This window comes from Hyperolius riggenbachi, chromosome 9, assembly GCF_040937935.1.
Source record: "Hyperolius riggenbachi isolate aHypRig1 chromosome 9, aHypRig1.pri, whole genome shotgun sequence".
NCBI lineage: Eukaryota > Metazoa > Chordata > Amphibia > Anura > Hyperoliidae > Hyperolius > Hyperolius riggenbachi.
This window is the reverse complement of record NC_090654.1, coordinates 28,536,041-28,558,257: the sequence shown is the minus strand read 5'-3', so window position 1 is coordinate 28,558,257 and position 22,217 is coordinate 28,536,041. Positions and strand designations below refer to the sequence as shown.

The 22,217-nt window shown below is 47.3% G+C and overlaps 1 protein-coding gene across 1 annotated transcript; it reads right to left on the bottom strand.

The window, feature by feature from the left end:
- Positions 1 to 696: 696 nt before the first annotated feature.
- On the bottom strand, positions 697 to 21,380 carry LOC137531521 (palmitoyltransferase ZDHHC3-like). Its single transcript, XM_068251444.1, has 9 exons — positions 21,257 to 21,380; positions 19,452 to 19,540; positions 16,477 to 16,547; positions 16,285 to 16,397; positions 16,144 to 16,205; positions 11,974 to 12,088; positions 7,493 to 7,565; positions 4,773 to 4,902; positions 697 to 2,538 (listed from the first exon to the last, which is right to left on the bottom strand). The coding sequence occupies exons 1-9, from the start codon at positions 21,373 to 21,375 to the stop codon at positions 2,450 to 2,452; spliced, it is 861 nt and encodes a 286-aa protein (XP_068107545.1). The 5' UTR covers positions 21,376 to 21,380; the 3' UTR covers positions 697 to 2,449.
- Positions 21,381 to 22,217: the final 837 nt, after the last annotated feature.

The following is a 22,217-nucleotide window of genomic DNA, read 5'->3' as shown; positions in this document are numbered from 1 at the left end:
TAAGCCGCCATTCTCCTTCCTCTCCTCCGGGGCTCTGCTTCCTCCTGGTGAGATCGCTGGCTGTCGTCATGATGACAGCCGGCAATCTCACTTTAGAGTTGCAGCGCCACCCGGAGGATGGAGGGAAAACTGCAGCGCTGGAGCCAGGGAGGTGAGTGATTGCTGGAACTGCTGCAGATCTCCCTGACAGCATGATTTTTTCTAGGTTTTAGGGTCTGAAAAGGTGCAAAAAAAATTTCACCACTTTTAGCCCCTAAAATCCAGAAAGAATCATAACGCCAACGGGGTCAAGCAATACCAATTGCTCGGCAGTCCTGCTGATCTTCCATGCATCAGTACTGTCTGAATCACACACCTGAAACAAGCATGCGGCTTATGCAGTCAAACTTAAAGGGTACCTTAACTGAGAGAGGGATATGGATGTTTGCAAATGCCTGGCAGTCCTGCCGATCTCTTTGGCTGCAGTAGTGGCTGAATCACACACCTGAAACAAGCATGCAGCTAATCCAGTCTGACCTCAGTCAGAGCACCTGATCTGCATGCTTGTTGAGGGGCTGTGGCTAAAAGTATTAGAGATATAGAATCAGGCAACTGGTATTATTTAAAGTGAAAAATCCATAACCTTCTCAGTTTAGGTTCCCTTTAAAGGAGAACTGTAGTGAGAGGGATATGGAGGCTGCCATATTTATTTCCTTTTAAGCAATACCAGTTGCCTGGCAGCCCTGATGGTCTATTTGCCTAAAGAAGTGTCTGAATCACACCAGAAACCAGCATGCAGCTAATCTTGTCATATCTGTCTAAATTTGTCAGAAACACCTGATCTGCTGCATGCTTGTTCAGGGCCTATGGCTGAAAGTATTAGAGGCAGAGGATTAGCTGAATAGCCAGGCAACTGGTATTGCTTAAAAGGAAATAAATATGGCAGCCTCCATATACCTCTTACTACAGTTCTCCTTTAAGCCAAACATCTGATCTGCATGCTTGTTCAGGGTCTATGGGTATAAGTATTAGATGCAGACGGATCAGCAGGACAGCCAGGCAACTGGTATTGCTTAAAAGGAAATAAATATGTCAGCCTCCATATTTATCACTTTACAAATTGGTGCAAAGCCTGACGAGTTCCCAGGCTGAACAATGATAAAATCATACGTTAAAAACGAAAGCCAACCTGTGTCACACTTCCCGCTGTGCCCAAGAAGGCTAAGGCTTTGCTTTATGCAGCTTTAAAGGACAACTGAAGAGAGAGGTATATGGAGGCTGCCATATTTATTTCCTTTTAAGCAAAACTACTTGCCTGGCAGCCCTGCTGATTCTCTGCCTCTAATACTTTTAGCCATAGCCCCTGAACAAGCATGCAGCAGATCAGGCGTTTCTGACATTATTGTCAGATCTGACAATATTAGCTGCAGGCTTGTTTCTTGCGTGATTCAGACAGTACTGCAGTCAAATAGACCAGCGGGGCTGCCAGGCAACTGGTATTATTTAAAAGGAAATAGTTACAGTTGTCCTTTAAAGTATGTTGGGTGGGCAAGCACAGTCTTACCCCACCCACTGGGTCACAAATTTGTACTCAATGGGAGGATTTGAGGGAGGCGTGTTGCTGCACATGGCCACACCCCTTCCTGTCCACCTGACTACAATACACAGACTGAGGCTTGGTCAGGTGGGTAGGACTCTGGTTATGGTTGCAAATGCAATCATATCCCTTGTATGAAGAAGTAGACGATGTCTTGCATGCAGCATGCAAGCCTCCTGCCTGCTCGTATTTCAAAATGATTGTGACAGAGTGTAGTAAGACTGCAGAGAACGTAGCCGTACCCTTAGCGGACACTAGGTCATGTCTGACACAGGTTCTCTTTACCAATCCACAGAGTCCAAAGGGTGAATCCACCCAAAATTTCAGCTGTTTAGAGACAGAAACAGATGGACTGAATCTCATGTCCTCATAGGGCTTCCATAGCTTTTGGATCACCTGCTGAGGAATTTACATTCTCTCTGTGTACCACCTTACCATTTCATTTTACCAAGAGTGCAGCAGAAGAAGTGAGACTCCCTTGACCTTGCTCTGGGACAGCTGTAGAGAGAGAAAAAGCCAGAACTCTGATGGGAAGCCTCAATGCTGGAATCACCAAGTGATTTTTTTTAGGGATCGGAAATTCCACCTGTCTCCCATTTTGGGTGGAGCGAGCTTTCTTTCCAGGCCCACAAATGAGATGAAAGCGGCTTTTTGCAGTTGTCTGGGAGTAACGAATGTTCCTAGTGCGACGCTATGCAGTGCAAAGGTCCGGGGAGTCGCGGGGGCGTCCCGGTCGCAGAAGGCCGCTCCCCGCTTTACTGACCAGCAGCTAAAGCTGTAACTGCAGCTAGAGGAAGATGAGGCGGAGGAGAGAAAAGTGCAGCATGGAGGGCGGGGCAGCAAACCTCACAGAAGTCCGCCGCGCCGCAAATTTCACACATCGTAGTCCGGGAGATAGGTGTAGGCGGGTCCGCCAGAGGAGGGCGGCGTGACGACGGGGCAAAACCAGCAGATCATGTAACCTGGCAACGGAGAGAAGTCCGTTAGACTGACGTACATATTTGTTCTTTATCTAACTCATGCAAGAGAAGGGGCTAAATCCAGAATAAAGATATCGTCACATTTGCTTTAGCTGAAGAAATGACTCGCCCTCCTGTCCACCTGTTCGGCTCCCTGTGCGCCATGTATAAAGGGCCCATTCACACTAAGTGAACTCTTCGGAATGGACCAAGCTGCAGTGATGGATAGCGGGGCACTTGAGTATGATGTCACGACGGTGACTGGATGCGTCCAAAACAGGCAACACGGATGCAGTGACTAGCCTAGTGAGAGCAGATAACGTCTGTTCTCATAGGCTTGCACTGTACACGTTTTCCCATCCATTCCGGGAAAAAGTGTCAAATCCAGACTCTCCGCAACGTTTTCTTTCCGTGCAACACGGATCCGCGTGCGATTTTTAACATAGGATCAGTTTCCTGCGTTTCTGCAGAGCTTTAAAAACGTTTCCCATGGATACATTTTCAAAGAGAGCCCGAGGTGTTTTTTTTTTGGGGGGGGGGGGGGGGGGGGCAGTTGGGACACAGAGGCATATTTTCTGCCTCATGACATGCCTCTGTGCCCCGCCTCACGCTATAGCCCCCCCCCACCGTCGCGTTATAGCCCCCCAAGATTAGCGACAATATTTGTCACTATCTCGGAGGTAAATGTAGGAGAGAGGGATTCCCTGCTCAAGACGCCCGCCAGGGGCGTTCCTGTAGGGTTTCCAGAGCTGCCATTGGGCAGCTGTCTCTCCCTGGCCACTCCCCCTGCTTTTCCCCCGCCTCCCTGCATGCTGTGAATGAGAGACAGTCTCTCCTTCCAGCATCATGACCCGGAGGTCACAAAAGTGAAAGTGGGCCAGTGCGGCCCACGGGAGCGGCGGTTTTGGAGGCTACCTGATCCGTTCAAACCCCCGGATCAGGTAGCCTAATTTTCTTTTTTAACCACTTAAGGACCATAGGCTTAAACCCCCCTAGTGGCCATGCCATTTTTTTTACAAATTAGGCCACTGCAGCTTTAAGAGCTTGCTGCCGTACAACTCAGCACACAAATGATCCCCCCCCCCCCCCCCTTTCCCTTTTCTGCCCACCAACAGTGCTTTCAGCCTATGGCAGCGGATTGCTTCTCTTCCGCTCAGGGGGATGTATAAAGTAAAGAGACAGCGGTTCCTACAAAACCCTTCCCCAGGACTTCACGTCAATTGGTGTGGAGTGGTCCTGGGGCTGCTGACGCATTCACACCAATCGGCGTTATGAAGTTGGCAACAGGTTAAAACAAGTGTGAACCAGCCCTTACACCATAGCCCCATGCCCTCCCGTCTTCATACCCGCAGGGGCGCCTCTCCTTTGTGACCCAACGCCTGTTATTACGTAATATACCACCAGGTCACTGAGAGTATGCGGTCAGCAAGGATGAAGACGGGAACGCACAGACTAAAGGAGGAGCATGCTAGCTGGGACAGGTGAGTCACTACAGTAACAAAAATATTGCAAGGGCCCCGGGGACCACAAGGTTTCAGGGAGACCTGGGGGGAGGGAAACAACTATATTGTGGCCCTGGGCATTTACCATATGGAAGTGCCGACTTCCTCTCACTTTATAGGCTCCCTTTAGGAAAGCTTTAAGGTTTTTTTTCCCTCACAAATATCTAACAGGTGTAGTTAAAGTAAACCCGAGACAAAAGTCGGGGAAAGATTTTTACTTCCCTGGGTCTTCCTCCAGCTCCCCCTAATTTGTTGGCTTCCTCGCCGTCCTTTTGGTCCCCTCCGTTGTGCTCCAGTGAAGTCCATGATCCAGCTGGGTCACTGACTTCTCCGCATGCGTGGTTCTGGCCACATGCACTACCCAATAACGATTGCGTGGCCAGGAGTGTTTCATGCAAGCGCAGTTACAGTTTTAAAGAACAACTCATGAGGGGGTACACATGGCAAGGGCCGCGCATGCGCAGCAGTCCCAGACTGCCTCTGTTTGGGACTTTACCGGGGCTGAAATGGAGGGGACCGGGAGGATGGCGAGGGAGCACAACGGGGATGAAGGAAGCCACAGGTAAATAAAAATCCTTTTACTAGGAATCTCTCAGGGACACTTTCAGGAGGCAAGAAGACATAAGTGAACAGCAATGCTTTACTAATAACGCCTCACTGAGATACTGTCAAAATATAGATTTGGATCATTATCGATGGAATATTGTGACAGGGTCTCTTTAGTGGGCGTCTTACCTCTGCCGAACACCTCCCTCAGCAGCGCCAGCTTTGGTTTGCGTGAGTGACTGACTTCTTTATGCGCTTCCTTCAGCAGTCTGTTCCGCAGCTGTTCAATCGGGGTCTCGTCCGTAATTATGGACACGATCTACAAAAACCAGATCACACTCTGAGAACAAGACCACCAGACACAATGTACAAAACCAGATCACACTCTGAGAACAAGACTACCAGACACGATCTACAAAAACCAGATCACACTCTGAGAACAAGACCACCAGACACGATCTACAAAACCAGATCACACTCTGAGAACAAGACCACCAGACACGATCTACAAAACCAGATCACACTCTGAGAACAAGACCACCAGACACAATGTACAAAAACCAGATCACACTCTGAGAACAAGACCACCAGACACAATGTACAAAACCAGATTACACTCTGAGAACAAGACCACCAGACACAATGTACAAAACCAGATCACACTCTGAGAACAAGACCACCAGACGCAATGTACAAAACCAGATCACACTCTGAGAACAAGACCACCAGACACAATGTACAAAACCAGATCACACTCTGAGAACAAGACCACCAGACACAATGTACAAAACCAGATCACACTCTGAGAACAAGACCACCAGACACAATGTACAAAACCAGATCACACTCTTAGAACAAGACCACCAGACACAATGTACAAAACCAGATCACACTCTGAGAACAAGACTACCAGACACGATCTACAAATACAAAACCAGAACACACTGAGAACAAGACCACCAGACACGATCTACAAATACAAAATCAGATCAGACTCTGAGAACAAGACCACCAGACACAAGGTACAAAATCAGATCACACTCTGAGGACAAGACCACCAAGATGGGCAGATTCCTCACCCAAAACAATCATTAGTGAGGGTGTCCATGAGCCACTGATGACCATCCCTTCACTGAATAGCCATGGTACAAACCCCTCGGCTGATGCTACTGTTGGTCCCACGATGGGGGGCCTCCTGCTCACAGCCCTCCCTCATCCTAACAGATCACGCTGCTGAGCTAAGATCTGTACAATTACCGAGGACAATCTGCTATAGTGGCCATACACCTGTGGATCCGTCACCAGATCAACCATCAGATAGATCCCTCGCTGATCAGACAGAGATTTATTACCTTCACACACTGCAGACAAATTTCAGCATGATGATTAGTATTGGAAATTGGAATTTCCAATAGATGCATTTTTGATCTAATATAAGTTTTTTGCCTGTCAAATCAGAGTTTATTATAATGAGATTATACTGTACATGAGCCGAAATCCAATCATTGTATCATTCAAAGGATCAGAGGTGACCAAATTGTCCAAAGATCTGAAGCCAATCTTTCTGCAGACTGACTGAAAAACACCAATAACTGAGGTATTGAGCGGCTGGTAATCATCTGGGGATGACTATGAATATCCTTCAGTTGTGCACCAGCAGTATTTGCGCACGTGCAAACTGCCATCCATGTAATGTGACATTATTATAGGTTAATATTTATAGAGCGTCGACATCTTCTACAGCGCTATACAGAGTATATTGTCTTGTCACTTAACTGTCCGCTCACAATCTAATCCAGGCATGGGCAAACTTGGCCCTCCAGCTGTTACGGAACTACAAGTCCCACAATGCATTTGCCTTTATGAGTCATGACTGTGGCTGTAAGACTCCTGCAATGCGTTGTGGGACTTGTAGTTCCTTAACAGCTGTAGGGCCAAGTTTGCCCATGACTGATCCTAATCCCTACCATAGTCACATGTCTATGTACAGTATGTATTGTGTAGTGTATGCATCGTAGTCTAGGGCCAATTTAGGGGGAAGCCAATTAACTTATCTGTATATTTTTGAGACGTGGGAGGAAACAGGAGTACCCGGAGGAAACCGACGCAGACACACAAAAGCAATTGCATACGCATGTAGGGCGACCTGGCCCTCCCTTCCAATCAGTTACTGAAAGAGAAATTGCTCGAAACGATGGCTGCGCCTCTGTGCAGATGCGCTGCACCCTCACAGAGGTGCTAAGCTTGATACCAGACTTGCATGAGCTATATGCTCCGTTCATAGCCTAAGGAAGCGGAATATGCCTGCGAAACGCGCTGCACTTTCTGGAGTATATAAATAAATATTGATGTTGAATAATATCAACAGTATCTTGTGTCTGTTTGGAGGAGGTAAGTCCACCTTGACCTCCTCTTATTTTAAATTTTTTTGTGATTTTTATCCTTTTGGCGCTTCTGTTTCCTATACAGCACCTCTGTATGTGTTTAGTGGGGCTTAAAGTAAACCAGAGGCAAACCCAATGTAAAAAAAAACAGATAGCTAAGAAGAGAGAAGCCTGTGTCCTAGAGACGATCTTGGCTGCCCGGGATTCTCTTGAAGATCCTGACTGCGGCCATGCTGAACCCACACGAGGACCACGCCCGCACGGAGCAGTTCAGGTTTACTGCGCCGGCGCGGCCATACTCGCATAGTGTATGAAGTGGAGCACGGTCGCGATCAAAGATCCAAGAAGCTCCTTTTGGATTTTTTTCAGAGGTCCGAGCACAGAAATGGCAGTGCCAGGAGGATGTGGGAAGCCTCTGCTGGACCCAGAGGCTTCCCTCTTGTTTAGGTCTCTGTCTTCTTTACATTCGGTTCACCTCAGGTACACGTTAAAGAAATTGTGAGGTCGCTCAACTCTTGCACTCACCTGATCATAGAAAATAACAGTGACAAAGAGGCCAAAAAGCACCGATTCCACCAGCAGGAGGATGCAGTGAGCTCTGCGGGAAGAAAGATTAGTGTCAGTCAGGTCACATGACTTGGGCGTCCACAGGAGAGAAGCTTGGCCGATGCAGGAAGTCATTACCTCTGCTTCCCAAACGTAGCCGTAATCCAGGGAAATGCGAATCATACATAAACTGTATAACAATGGTCATGGGCAAACTACGGCAACCCAAAGAGAACATGGGAGAGCAGAAGCCAATATAGTGTTAGTAGGCTTCTGACACAGGAATTAAAGACTACCTAAAGTATAAAAAGACAGAACATGTCAAACCCTGTCTTAAAGAGGAACTCCAGCCTAAACAAACCTACTGTCATTAAGTGACATTAGTTATGTTAATTAAAATAGATAGGTAATATAATCCCTTACCCACCCTGTTTTAAAACAACAGGCAAAGGTTTGTGATTTCATAGGGGCAGCCATCTTTCTGGTTGAAAGGAGGTGACAGGGAGCATGAGACACAGTTCCAACTGTCCTGTGTCCTGATCACCCCTCCCAGCTGCTAGGCAACGAGAACAACATCATCAGAAATCCCATCATGCTTTGCACAGCATCAGGGGAAAATGCCCAGGCAGATGGGGCAGAGCTTAGCTTCTGTGCAGCTAAAAATGAGGCTTAGGTAAGAAAAACAAAGTTCTGATGCTGTGAAACTGTTAAAGAAACACCAAGCCTTTTCAGTGCTGCTGAGTAGATTTCTAGTCTGAAGGTTCACTTTAACCACTTGCCGACCGCACACTCATAACGTGCGTCGGCAAAGTGGCAGCTGCAGGACCAGCGACGCAGTACTGCGTCGCCAGCTGCAGCCTAATTAATCAGGAAGCAGCCGCTCGTGCGAGCGGCTGCTTCCTGTCAAATCACGGCGGGGGGCTCCGTGAATAGCCTGCGGGCCGCCGATGGCGGCTCGCAGGCTAGATGTAAACACAAGCGGAAATAATCCGCTTTGTTTACATTTGTACGGCGCTGCTGCGCAGCAGCGCCGTAAGGCAGATCGGCGATCCCCGGCCAATCAGCGGCCGGGGATCGCCGCCATGTGACAGGAGACAGCCTGTCACTGGCTGCACAGGACGGATAGCGTCCTGTGCAGCCCGGCTTACCAAAGGGGGCCAGGTAGGAGAGGGAGGGGGAGCATTTCGCCGCGGAGGGGGGCTTTGAGGTGCCCCCCCCGCCAGCCACTCGCAGGCAGCAGAGATCAGACCCCCCCAGCACATCATCCCCATAGGGGGGAAAAAAGGGGGGCAATCTGATCTCCCTGCCTGCACCCTGATCTGTGCTGGGGGCTGCAGAGCCCACCCAGCACAGATCAATCAAACTAGCGCTGGTCCTTAAGGGGGGGTAAAGGGTGGGTCCTCAAGTGGTTAAAGAGATTCTGAAGCCATAAAAAAAAAAACACACCTCTTTGTACTGGCGATTTATCTTAAGCAGTAAGGTCATAGCTGAAATGCCACATTCTTGCGGCATAACAATGCATTTATACCCCCAAAATCCCCGGGGCAAAATTTCATGACTTTCCAGGTTGTGGATTTTGCTGCCCGGGGGAGGCAGAGCTTTGCGCTGTAGCTCTGTCTCCAGTGCAGTCAATCTCCTCTGATCTCTGCCTCTCACCACCCCTCTCAGTGAAAGACGACAGAGTGGCGGGAGGAGGTGGAGATCGGCGGAGATTGACTGCAGCAGAGGCAGAGCTAGTGCACAAAGCTCTGCCTCTACCAGGAAGCGATCCCTGAATTTTGCCCTGGGGATTTTGGGGGTATAAATACATCGTTTTGCCGCGGGAATGCGGGATCCGGGGGTTAAATATTTACCTAATCTAACATAATAAGGGCTCAGGTGACGCGTCACCCACCTCTTCGGCAATGCAGTCACAGCCCTGTTTCTGAAGACTCCCGAACCTAGAGCCCACCTGTGTTGCTGTGGCCCACCCCCAGCTTGGTAGCCGCCAATTAGGTTGTGGCTGCCATGCTGGGTGCAAGTCATAGCAACACAGATGGGGTTGGCCAGGCCAATATTTTTTAAAAAGCCTGCCAAGGCTGTATTTCAGAGGGGGGCAGAGCAATCACCTGACTGGATGAATCACTTTGGATCAGGTAACTATTTACAACCTCCCCCCCCTCGACAACGTGAATAATTATAGTCACATTTGTGAGCAATGGAAGCAGCGTCATAACAGAAGTCAGATGGGGAGAACATACCCAACCCCACTAAGGTTAATGAGTCGCTCTCTGCAATTATGGACAAAACAACAAAGGGATTTACCCTCCACACGAGGGAGGTGGTATCATTTATATACGTAGTTCAGAGGTCCACTCCACACACTGATATCTCAATGTCTTTGTGGGGTTGGACTGTAGAGTAAAACCATTTCATGATTTATTTTTTATCTTTCGGGGACTTTGGTTATGGGATCTCTGCCTCCTAACTTCCCAGCTTTGTGCATCTTCTACAAACATCTGCATCCCCTTGTGGCAGATGGGTTTCCTTGCTATAAATTGGTTTATCTGGATTGCCATATGTACGTGGTTCAGAGGCACCAAACTGAAATAAAATTAATAAAAATAGAGGAGATATAAGTAAACTTCGCTCTTACTGGGGAACAAAACTCAATGGTGAGGTTAAAGAAAACCTGTAACATAAAAAAGTGCCGCTGCGGGGTACTTGCCTCGGGAGGGGGAAGCCTTTGGATCCCTCGTCCTTCTCCGTCCCATGGTGGTCTCGCTGGGCCCCTCTGAACGGCGGCCATGTAAATATTTACCTTTATTGGCTCTAGCGAAGGCACAGTAGCGGCTCTCGCCTTGGGATTAGGAGGAAATAGCCGATCCCAGTGCGGTCCGCTCTACTGCGCAGGCGCAAGTCATCTGCGCAGCAAAGTGGAACCAACTGGGATCCGTATTTCTGCCTGATCCCAAGCCGAGAGCCGCTACTGCGCCTGCGCTGGAGCCGGGAAGGTAAATATTGCAGGCGCTACTGCTGCGCCTGCGCCACAACTTGACAAATGATCGGCTGTGGCTTCGGAGATGCCCAGCGAGACCTCCGTTGGACGGAGAAGGACGGAGGAAGGCTTGATAGGCTCTAGAGCAGGCATGGGCAAACACGGCCCTCCAGCTGTTACGGAACTACAAGTCCCACAATGCTTTTGCCTTTATGAGTCATGACTGTGGTTGTCAGGCTCCTGCAATACATTGTGGGACTTGTAGTTCCTCAACAGCTGGAGGGCCAAGTTTGCCCATGCCTGATCTAGAGGCCCCCCCCCCCCTCCTGAGGTAAGTACCCCCAGGGGCATTTTTTTGGTTACAGAGTCTCTTTAAGAAGTGTAATTTTATTGCACCAAACTAACAAAAACACTCCTAGATAGCAAGACGTTTCTCGGGACAAGGCTCCTCCTTCAGGTGTATAAAGAGAACCTCAGTACTGAGGCGCTGGGCTCTACTACAGGTTATTGGAGGTTTTGCTCTCTTTATGTGCCTGAAGAAGCAGGAACCTAGTCCCAAGTAACGAGTTGCAATCTACAAGCGTTTTATTCATTTGGATCAATAAAATTGCAGTCAACCTCACCATTGAGTTTTTTTCCTGAGAAGAGCTAAGTTTACCTTTACCGCCTCTATTTTTAACCTGTTTTAAATAATTTTATTTTAATTTGAATCATATATATACGGCAACCCAGATCAACCAATTAAAGAGAACCCGAGGTGTGTTTAAAGAATGTTATCTGCATACAGAGGCTGGATCTGCCTATACAGCCCAGCCTCTGTTGCTATCCCAAACCCCACTAAGGTCCCCCTGCACTCTGCAATCCCTCATAAATCACAGCCATGCTGTGAGGCTGTGTTTACATCTGTAGTGTCAGTCTCAGCTGCTCCCCCGCCTCCTGCATAGCTCCGGTCCCTGCCCCCGTCCCTTTCCTTCCCTCCAATCAGCAGGGAGGGAAGGGATGCAGGCGGGGACTGGAGTTCTGCAGGAGGCGGGGAGAGCAGCAGACTGACACTATAGAGATAAACACAGCCTGCTCTGACAAGCTGTTTGTCAGCAGCATGGCTGTGATTTATGAGGGATTGCAGAGTGCAGGGGGACCTTAGGGGGGTTTGGGATAGCAACAGAGGCTGGGCTGTATAGGCAGATCCAGCCTCTGTATGCAGATAAGATTCTTCAAACTCACCCCGGGTTCTCTTTAAAGCAAGGAAACACATTGGCCACTAGGGATTACAGATGGTTATAGAAGATGCACAGAGCTGGGAAGTTCCACAAATGAAATTCCTGAAAGATTGAAGAAATTATTAGATCGTTTGAATCTAACAGAACAATCCAACAAAGACACTGAGATATCAGTTTTGTTCAGAGTGGCCCTATAAGTAATTTTGACAGTGACAGAAGCAGCAATATAGATCCACTGAATTCTATCTAATGACTGGACTTACATCTGGACGTGGCTGCGTACAGGCACCTCTTTCTCTGCACCCTCCTGTGCGTTCCTTAAGGCGGGCAGTAGCCACGTTCCTAGGACCAGTCCCATGGAGTACAGGCTGGCAAGTGCTGCAACACACCACAAAACAATGCCGCTGTGAATGTCTGGTGAACACAGCGCCATCGGCAGGACAGGAGAGGAAATGCATGTGTATAAAATCATCAGCCTGGCAGGTACCATTGCAACTAAAATGACAACATAAAACAGGGCATGCCATTCAACAGTCCAGTGTCAGAACATCTTACGTCCCCTGGGGTCCAGGCATTGGACTGTCATCACCCATCTAAACCCAAAATTGACAGCAATCAAGACGATAAGTGAATATAAACGGTGTATAAAAGCAAAGTACTGGACATGGGCTAAAAGTTCTTGGCACATGGAAATTTATGTAGCTTGTAAGTGGACCGTGCAGGTGCATAAAATCTGCATTAAATAATAGCAGCTCATTGAACATCGCTATTCACTATAAAGGTGCATTTGTACCTCGAGTGCCAGTTTGGGGATGAGTTCTGTACAGATGCGTCACAGCCTTCAGGCTAGCAATGGGTTCTGTTGCTATGGAGTGATGAGGAGGGACGATGCATGTTGCACGATGTACTGGGTGTCGTTATTAAACGGTTAACCAGTTCACCACTGAAGGGTTTTTCCCCTTAAAGCGGTATTGTCACCATAAAAATCAAATTTCAACAGCAACTGGTCCGAGTGTATTAATCCCCCTGGCGATATAAAAAAATCCGCCAGGAGGGAGCGCAGCAGTTTTTTTAAAAAAAAAAATTTCTTATATCGTGTAGCGAGCCCAGGGCTCGCTACATGATAGCCGCTGCTCAGCGGCATCCCCCGCCCGCTTCGATCGCCTTCGGCGATCTCCGATCAGGAAATCCCGTTCAAAGAACGGGATTTCCTGGAGGGCTTCCCCCGTCGCCATGGCGACGGGGCAGGATGACGTCGGGACGTCATTGGGAGACCCGAACCACCCCTCAGCGCTGCCTGGCACTGATTGGCCAGGCAGCGCACGGGGTCTGGGGGGGGGGGGGGCGCGGCGCAACGGATACCGGTGATCGAGCGCGGGGCGGCGGTGATCGGTATGCTGACGCAGCTAGCAAAGTGCTAGCTGCGTCCAGCAAAAAAAAAAAATTAAACAAATCGGCCCAGCAGGGCCGGAGAAAACCTCCAGCGCGGCTTCTACCGCCAAGGAGGTTAAATGATAAAGATGCTAATCATGCATTCAAAACTTTTTCTGCTGTTATGGTTTGGAGTTATTACATACTATAGGAGCACTGGCCCTAGTGCTAAATAGTGCCAAAGAGTTGAATGCTGGGAGTTCTTTTTATCTATAATATATTCCTCCTCTTCCATTTATTTCCCTGCCTAGCTGATCACTTGTGTTTACAAGCAAGGCTGAGGTGACTCAGTGATTGGATGTGTAAATAAAAAAAAGACTCTGGGAGGAGGGCAGCTAATGAATACACAATGAGCAATAGAAGGGAGGGGGGAAACAAGAGTCAGGGAGGATATGATGTCAGCATTAGCTTGGCAAGATGGCCACTGCCTAGAATAGGATTTTCTGCTTTTCCTTTGTAAAATTCACAGGAATCATTACGTGGATAGCACAATACATCTGTTATGCAAGTAGAAGTAGTATTTATCTACTTATATATGTGTTTTTTATTTCTAGGTTAGCATGGGTGTCGCTTGTTCTTTAACCTCCCTGGCGGTAAGCCCGTGCTGAGCTAGGGCTATGCTGCCGGAAGGCACCGCTCAGGCCCCGCTGGGCCGATTTGCATATTTTTTTTTTGCTACACGCAGCTAGCACTTTGCTAGCTGCGTGTGCAATCCGATCACCGCCGCTATCCATCGCGCCGCAGCCGCCCCCCCCCCCCCCCCCCCCCAGACCCCGTGCGCTGCCTGCCCAATCAGTGCCAGGCAGCGCTGTGGGGTAGATCGGAGTCCCCTTTGACGCCACGACGTCGTCGCCATGGCGACGGGGGAAGCACTCCAGGAGATCCCGTTCTTTGAACGGGATCTCCTGATCTCCGATCGGGCTGGGGGGGGGGGTGACCTTGTCTCGCTGCATGAAATAAAATAAGAATAAAAAAAACGGCTTTGCTGCCTCCTGGCAGATTTCAGCAAACCGCCAGGAGGGTTACGGACCAAAGCAATTTTCCACCTTTCAGCGCTCCTTCCATTAATTCCCCAATAAATGTATCACTACTTATCACAACAAAATGATCTATATCTTTTTTTTTGCCACCAATTAGGCTTTCTTTGGTGGTACATTTTGCTAAGAATTATTTTATTCTAAATGCATTTTAAACGGGAATAAAAAAAAATCATTATTTCTCAGATTTTCGGCCATTATAGTTTTAAAATAATACATGCTACTGTGGATAAAAGTCACACATTTTATTTGTGCATTTGTTCCAGTTATTACAACGTTTAAATGAAGCCCCTAATGCAATGAATGACAATATTTTATTTGAAAATAAAGGTGTATTTTTTCAGTTATGCATCCATCACTAATTACAAGCCCTTACTTGTAAAACTAATAGTAATATACCCCATGACGCACATATTAAAAAAAAGTTAAGTCCCTAAGGTAGCTATTTATATATTTTTTTTTTAAATGTAAAAATATTATATATATATATATATATATATATATATATATATATATATATATATATATATATATATATATATATATATATATATATATATATATATATATATATATATATATATATATATATATATAGGCAAGGGGTTAATTTTAATGGGTATTTATGCATAAGTGTGTAATTTAATGTGTGTATTTTTATTATTTGGCCACTAGATGTCCCCCCACTTTATCTTTCTGTGTGTACTGTTAGAAGACTAACAGGAAGTAACTTGTGTATGTTATGATTGATGCTGGTGATCACAGCCACTTCGATTGGTGAATGGGAACTGTGTTTCCATTCACTAATTTGTGTAGTAACGGGCAGCGACGTGAACATGCGGAGCGCACATAGTGGCCATCGTGGCGCGATACGTATATCTACTCCCCTGGAGCTAACATGAAGTCTCTGGTGGTGTAGAAATACTGTACAAATTTCATTAAGTGGTTAAAGGGAATCAGAGATGAACCCTAGATGGGAAAATGCAAAAGCTGTTATACATACCTGGGGCTTCCTCCAGCCCCATATGCACGGATCGCTCCCACGCCGCCAACCACCACTGCCTGCATCTACGAGAACCGAGTCCCGTCGCTGACATCAGAGCCGGGCTACGCTGGAGAAGTGCACCCTCTACGTATCTCTCCATACACTGGTGCAGAGCTACGCAAAGGGCGCAATTCCCTTACGCTTAGACTGGCTCCGACTGACGGCAGAGCGGGGTCCCGGCTCTCATAGCTGCGGGCAGAGGAGGACGGCAGCGTGGGATTGATCAGAGCGTATGGGGCTGGAGGAAGCCCCAGGTATGTATAAAATCTTTATTTTTTCAGCTCTGGTTCCCTTTAAAGGACAGCTGAAGGGAGAGTGATATGGAGGCTGCCATATATTTATATTCTTGTAAGCAATACCAGTTGCCTGTCTATCCTGCTGATCCTCTGGCTCTATTGAGCCAATCAGAGTGCGGAGATCATGTCCTTTAATGTGACTGGACCTGAAGGGGCTCAGGGCGGGAGGAGTGGATTGTAAGCATATCCTGCTGATCCTCTGGCTCTATTGAGCCAATCAGAGTGCGGAGATCATGTCCTTTAATGTGACTGGACCTGAAGGGGCTCAGGGCGGGAGGAGTGGAGCGGGAGTAAAGTTACTAGCATTTGCTATGCTGCAATACAGCAGCATAGCGTGAACTCATCGCAATCTCCCCTTAGTGAGCCCGATTATGCACGCTACACTGTCACTAGTACGCATAGCGTGCAGGGAGCCAGAATTATAGCACGGTGATTCACTAGCGCGCGTAACGGTAGCTAACTTGCGTTGTTACGCTGCGCTATTGTTAGTGAGTCAAGCCCTATGTGAGTAACAACCCCTTTAACGACCATGAAATATCCGGACAGGTGAACCAGTGCTTTGAAGAAATCCTAACAGAGACAGATAATGGCCACCAGGATAGCACCATAATGCCTTGGACTCACCTGTATAGAAGAGGAACTGGATGAAGTATTTTTGGTTCAGTTCTCCTACGCAGTTATTGATCCTAACGAGATTGGAAAGACAACATGAGACATAAAAGTAGTAAGAATTCTAGGAGACAATACAATAAATATACAACGTACCAGGGGCAGTGATGGTCCATTCGCCGGATACACCGGTGGCAAATGCGACAATGGTGCGCCCTCGGGGGCCGATAGGTCTCACAGCGATTGCACACCGTCCAGTCCTCATTGCCCTGGAAATTCAGTAATTATAGATGAATAAATATTATTTGCAGGAGGCCATATATTCCCACAGGACTCCGACTAACTCACCCGGTCATTTTTGCGTGGTGTGCTGCGCAGATCCGAGAAGTCGATAGCCATTTCTGGTAGTGGCACAACACCTAGGACATCACAAGCCATGGGGTTAATTCTCTGAATGCCAAGATGCATTTTACAAAATGGTAACCCTACAGCGATGAGTAAGTAGATTAGTGTTGTCTAAACCAGTGATCTGCAAACATGGCTCTGCAGCTGTTAAGGAACTACAAGTCCCACAATGCATTGCAGGAGTCTGACAGCCACAGTCATGATTCATAAAGGCAAATGCATTGTGGGACTTGTAGTTGCTTAACAGCTGGAAAGCCAAGTTTTTAGATCACTGGTCTAAACCAATTATTCTCAAACCCGTCCTCAAGATCCACCATCAGCGTATGATTTGTGGATAATCACTGATCTAGTCTATTTACATTGTTAAAGTGGATCTGAACTCTTGCAAAGGACAGAAGGAAAACAGACTGAAATGCACCCTGTATGTATTTACAGAGTTTAGCCTGTCTAATTCCCCCTCATCTGTGACTAATCACAAGTTACAATTTAAATTTTTCCCGTGTCACCTGACTGCCACGGCAGATAAGCTCATTTGAAAATACAGGATGTTAACAATATGTCTGCTTCCATGAAAGCAGGAAGTAGACACACTGCAGATTTATTGCAGGATTTGTATCAGCTGTAACAAACAAATGTCTTTCTTTAAAGGTTATTATGATGTTGCTTATCTTTTAGAGCAGAGAGAAAGTTCTGAGTTCAGGTCCGTTTTATCACAATAACAACCTTAAAGTCTGTACGCACGCTCAACTAAATTCATCGCAAACAATCGCTGCGGAAATGACTTTACCGGCGACAAAGAGTAACAGCGAGTCTTTCCAACTACGCTGTCCACACACAGATATTGCAAATGACCAATTTCATTTAATACCGCGTGCACAAGCATAAGTGACATTATGTATGACATGCAAGCATTCTGTAGAACAATATAATTTAAAGAGGAGCTGTCAGCCATACTACCTCAGGAAAAAAAACAAATATATCAGTAGATAAATACTTGCTCTACTTACATAACATATGTATTGCACTGTCCACGATATGATTCCTGTGAATTTTATAAATTCAAAGTAGAGAATTCTATTCTAGACAGTTTCCATATTTACTGTGGATATTTTGAAGCCAGTCGTGATGTAATATCCGCCCTTAGTCTCCTCTGCCTGATTTGTCTGCCCTCCACTATAGAAAGTGCATTGTTTCAGCATGAGAAATATTGGCCAATCAGAGAGGAACAGAGGTGTGGGAGGGGAAACCAGGAGGGAAAGAGGCTTCAGCCAATCAGGCTGCATTAGTTAAGTCTGAGGGGAAGTAGAGAAGCAAAAAAAGACAACCCAGCATGCCCTGCAACTTCTCTTTTGTGTACCAAATTTTCTGTGTACCAAATAAGAGTCATTTAAACTGGGGAATGATAATTAATCAAGAAAAGTAATAGTGATTTTAACTTTTGGATTGCCTGGTTAGCATTCTTATTAGTTGTTTGCCAGATAAAAACAAATAATTGATTTTTGATTTTATGCCCGACAGTTACTCTTTAAGCTACATTGTACACACATGGCTGTCTGTACGATTTCTTCCAAACAGTTGTCTCGAGTTGAGTTGATCTGCCATTTATCACTTGTCACTTAACACTGTCATTTGGCTACAATTTTTTTTGGCTGGGGACGCGAGTGATTCTTCGCGTTCCCAGACACATTAGCACCCTCTATGCTGCTATATGATATATGCTATAGTAGCATAGATGGCGCTATTGTGGCCAGGAACGCGAAGAATCACTCACGTCTCCAGCCTGTCAGCTCCTGTCACCGAAACAGTAAGTGGCTGCCGGCGGGGCCAGGAGGATTGGAGGGAGAGGGCGAGGGCACCGGACAGCTGCAGGGAGCTATTGGAAGCCTCAGGTGAGTAAAACTAATTTTTTTTGTTTGACTTAAGTGTCCCTTTAAGTGATAAAGATGCTAATCCTGCATTCAAAACTTTTTCTGCTGTTATGGTTTGGAGTTACCACATACCTTAGGAGCACTGGCCCTTTAACTGCCATTGCCATCGGCTGGCAAAACAGTTGCATGCTGGGGGCTCTTTTTATCTATAATATATTCCAGCTCTTCCTTTTATTTCCCTCTCCTTCTAATGACATAAGACAGTGCACTTCCTAGTATAGACCTCAGTGGGAGTGTCTAATGACTTTAGGTGGAGGGCAGGTAACGAATACACAATAAGCAAGACAAGCAAAAAGAGTGAGAGAGGAAATAATGTCAGGATTAGCTTCATTCAAAGGTAACCAAGATGGAAACTGTCTAGAATAGGATTCTCTGCTTTCCCTTTTACAAATCACAGGAATCATTACATGGACAGTGCAATACATCTGGTATGTACGGTAAGCAGAACTAGTATTTATCTACTTATATATGTTTTATTTATTTCTAAGTTAGCATGGGTGTCACTTGTTCTTTAAAGGGAACCCGAGGTGAGAGTGATATAAAGGCTTCCATATTTATTTCCTTTTAAACAACACCAGTTGCTTGGCAGCCCTGATCTATTTGGCTGCAGTTGTGTCTGAATAACACCAGACACAAGCATGCAGCTAATGTCAGAAACACCTGATTTGCTCCATGCTTGTTCAGGGTCTGTGGCTAAATGTATTAGAGGCAGAGGAACAGCAGGACAGACAGGCAACTGGCATTGCTTAAAAATAAATAAATATGGCAGCCTCCATATAACTCTCACCTCGGGCTCATTTTAACTCCGCATATGTGAGTTACCTGAGAAAGATGCACCGTTATTGAGATTTGAGGACACATATGGCAAACACTGGTCTAACCAATCACAATTTCTAAGATCTGTTTTGATTTTGTAAACTGGAAAATCTGAACACAAGTGGTAATGTGTCCAAAGCAAACCAAGCCTGAGTCACTCACATGTGTCCTTACCTGGATCTGAGAAGACTGCCCGCGTGTGACAGGCCAGCAGCATGAATACAATCAAGTTGAAAGCGATGGCATGGATAGGACACCAGACACTGTGGATGGAAGGACAGAACAGTCACAAAGGGCCAAACTTACAGGAAACACAAACTCAAAATACCACATCCTACACAGCGGCAGCAGGTTGACCTGTGGAAATATGACATCACTAATAGGTCATAGGCACCACTGTGAACCCAACAGACAAGCATGCCACCACTTAACCTCTCTGTCAGCCTCAGAACTCCTTCCGTCTCTGCATGGTCCTTGCAGCTCATGTCTTTCTGTATCCGCTTACATGGCCCTATACCTTAACTATTCCATATATTCCTCTGTCTCCTGTTCTCTCTGTACTCCACCAAGTGGCCTCGGGTCTCTTTACTACTCCCAGTGACCCCAGATCTCTCTTTACTCCTACTAGTGTCTCCTGGTCTTTGCTGTCCTCCCAGTGCCCCAGATTTCTCTCTGTTTCTCTGTTTCGAAAACGCTGTATTCTTCCCAGTGGCATATCTTGTTACCCCTCCAAGTGCCTATTGATCTGTCTGAGCTCTGCTCAAGGGCCCATCATCTCTATACACTATCCCCAGTGGCCCAATTTCTTTGTTCTCCCACTCTTGGTTTCTGATTTTTCCGTACTGCTCCATGTCACCAATCTCCCTGTACACACCTTGAGGCCTCAAAGTTATTTGTACTCCTCCCTGTGGCTCCTGATCCCTTTGTTCACCTCCCTGTGGCCCCTGTCCTCTCTGTACTTCTCCCTGTACTCCTCCCTGCTGTGGCCCCTGGCCTCTCTGTACTCCTCCCTGTGGCCCCTGGCCTCTCTGTACTCCTCCCTGTGGCCCTGACCTCTCAGTACTCCTCCCCGTGGCCCCTGATCTCTCAGTACTTCTCCCTGTGGCCCTGATCTCTCAGTACTTCTCCCTGTGGCCCTGATCTCTCAGTACTCCTCCCTGTGGCCCTGATCTCTCTGTACTCCTCCCTGTGGCCCGATATCTCTGTACTCCTCCCTGTGGCCCCTGATCTCTCTGTACTCCTCCCTGTGGCCCCTGATCTCTCTGTACTCCTCCCTGTGGCCCCTGATCTCTCTGTACTCCTCCCTGTGGCCCCTGATCTCTCTGTACTCCTCCCTGTGGCCCCTGATCTCTCTGTACTCCTCCCTGTGGCCCCTGATTTTTCTGTACTCCTCACTGTGGTCCGTGATCTCTCTGTACTCCTCCCTGTGGCCCCTGACCTCTTGCTTCAGCTCCCTGTGGCCCCTGACCTCTCTGTACTCCTCTCTGTGGCTCCTGATCTCTCTGTACTCCTCCCTGTGGTCCCTGACCTTTTTGTACTCCTCCCTGTGGCCCCTGATCTCTCTGTACGCCTCCCTGTGGCCCCTGATCTCTCTGTAAGCCTCCCTGTGGCCCCTGATCTCTCTGTACCTCTCCCTGTGGCCCCTGATCTCTCTGTACCTCTCCCTGTGGCCCCAGATCTCTCTGTACCTCTCCCTGTGGCCCCTGATCTCTCTGTACTTCTCCCTGTGGCCCCTGATCTCTCTGTACTCCTCCCTGTGGCCCCTGATCTCTCTGTACTCTTCCTGTGGGCCCTGATCTATCTGTACTCTTCCTGTGGGCCCTGACCTCTCTGTACTCCTCCCTGTGGCCCCTGATCTCTCTATACCTCTAGCTGTGGCCCCTGCCCTTTCTGTCTTCCACCCAGTGGCCCCTGATCTCCATGTACCCCTCCCTGTGAAACCCCACTGTGCTGCCCAGTCCCCCCTCCTGTCCGCCCACCTCCGGGCATAGTCCTCCAGCAGGATGTGCCGCAGGATGACATAGTCGGCATACACCAGGCTCAGGTAGGTGAGTAGGAGACACAGCAGCCCGCACGGGTCCCGCACACACAGCGCCATCGCAAACTCCACCCACTCTCCGCCCCTCTTTCCCAGCTCCGCCAATCACACGCTGCAGGACGACTTGAACACGCCCAACCCGGCATTTCCGGCGGCTCAGCGGTCAGCTGACTGTCTGTCACCAGACGCTTCCGGTGTGAGGAGGCGTCTCCATGGCAACCTCCTGTCACGGCTAGTGGAAGGGAGTGCTGCGCATGCGCGTAACATGAGACCGACCTGAGGAGATGGACACTGTGACAAAGAAAACGTCACGTCTTAGAGGATTATTATTATAACCATTACTATTATTTTGTACTATAATAATAACTATTATTGCTATTATAATAATATATTACTTTAAATGAGGAAAATTAGCAGGAAGTGGGACAAAGGCAGCAAAACTATTTGGTTATAGATGAGTCCCTGTGATAATGATTCATGGCTGGAACCCACTAGAGCGATTTTGTGAGCGAGTCAAACCACCAGCAATTTCCCTAAACGCTCAGCTAATGTTAATGGATGGGCCAAATTTCAGTGGAGCGATTGTGATTACCAAAATCGCAAACGCAGGACATGCAGCATTGTTAGAGCATTAGCGTTTCTGCAATGTAAAGTATATAAACGCTGGCGTAATCTCGTCAAAACCTACACTGAGAGGGATTTTGCTGGCGTTTTGAAGTTACTGCACACTGTAAAACATTAAAATTAATTGAAAGGACCAATCAGAATTAAAATCACTAATCGCTACACAATCGCTGGCAAAAAGCTTACACTTTTTAAAATCGCTACCAAAATTGCCAGAAAATGCTCATACAAAACACTAGCGATTAGCAACAGCCATTTGTAGTGGGTACCAGGCATTA

Excerpts from the sequence above, each read along its gene's own strand:
- LOC137531521 (XM_068251444.1), bottom strand. The coding sequence starts at position 21,375 with ATGGCGCTGTGTGTGCGGGACCCGTGCGGGCTGCTGTGTCTCCTACTC. Across the intron at positions 7,566-11,973 it reads GTACGCAGCCACGTCCAGAT|AGCTCACTGCATCCTCCTGC; the intron begins GTAAGTCCAGTC and ends TTCTTCCCGCAG. Across the intron at positions 4,903-7,492 it reads CTGTTATTTTCTATGATCAG|ATCGTGTCCATAATTACGGA; the intron begins GTGAGTGCAAGA and ends TGGTTTTTGTAG.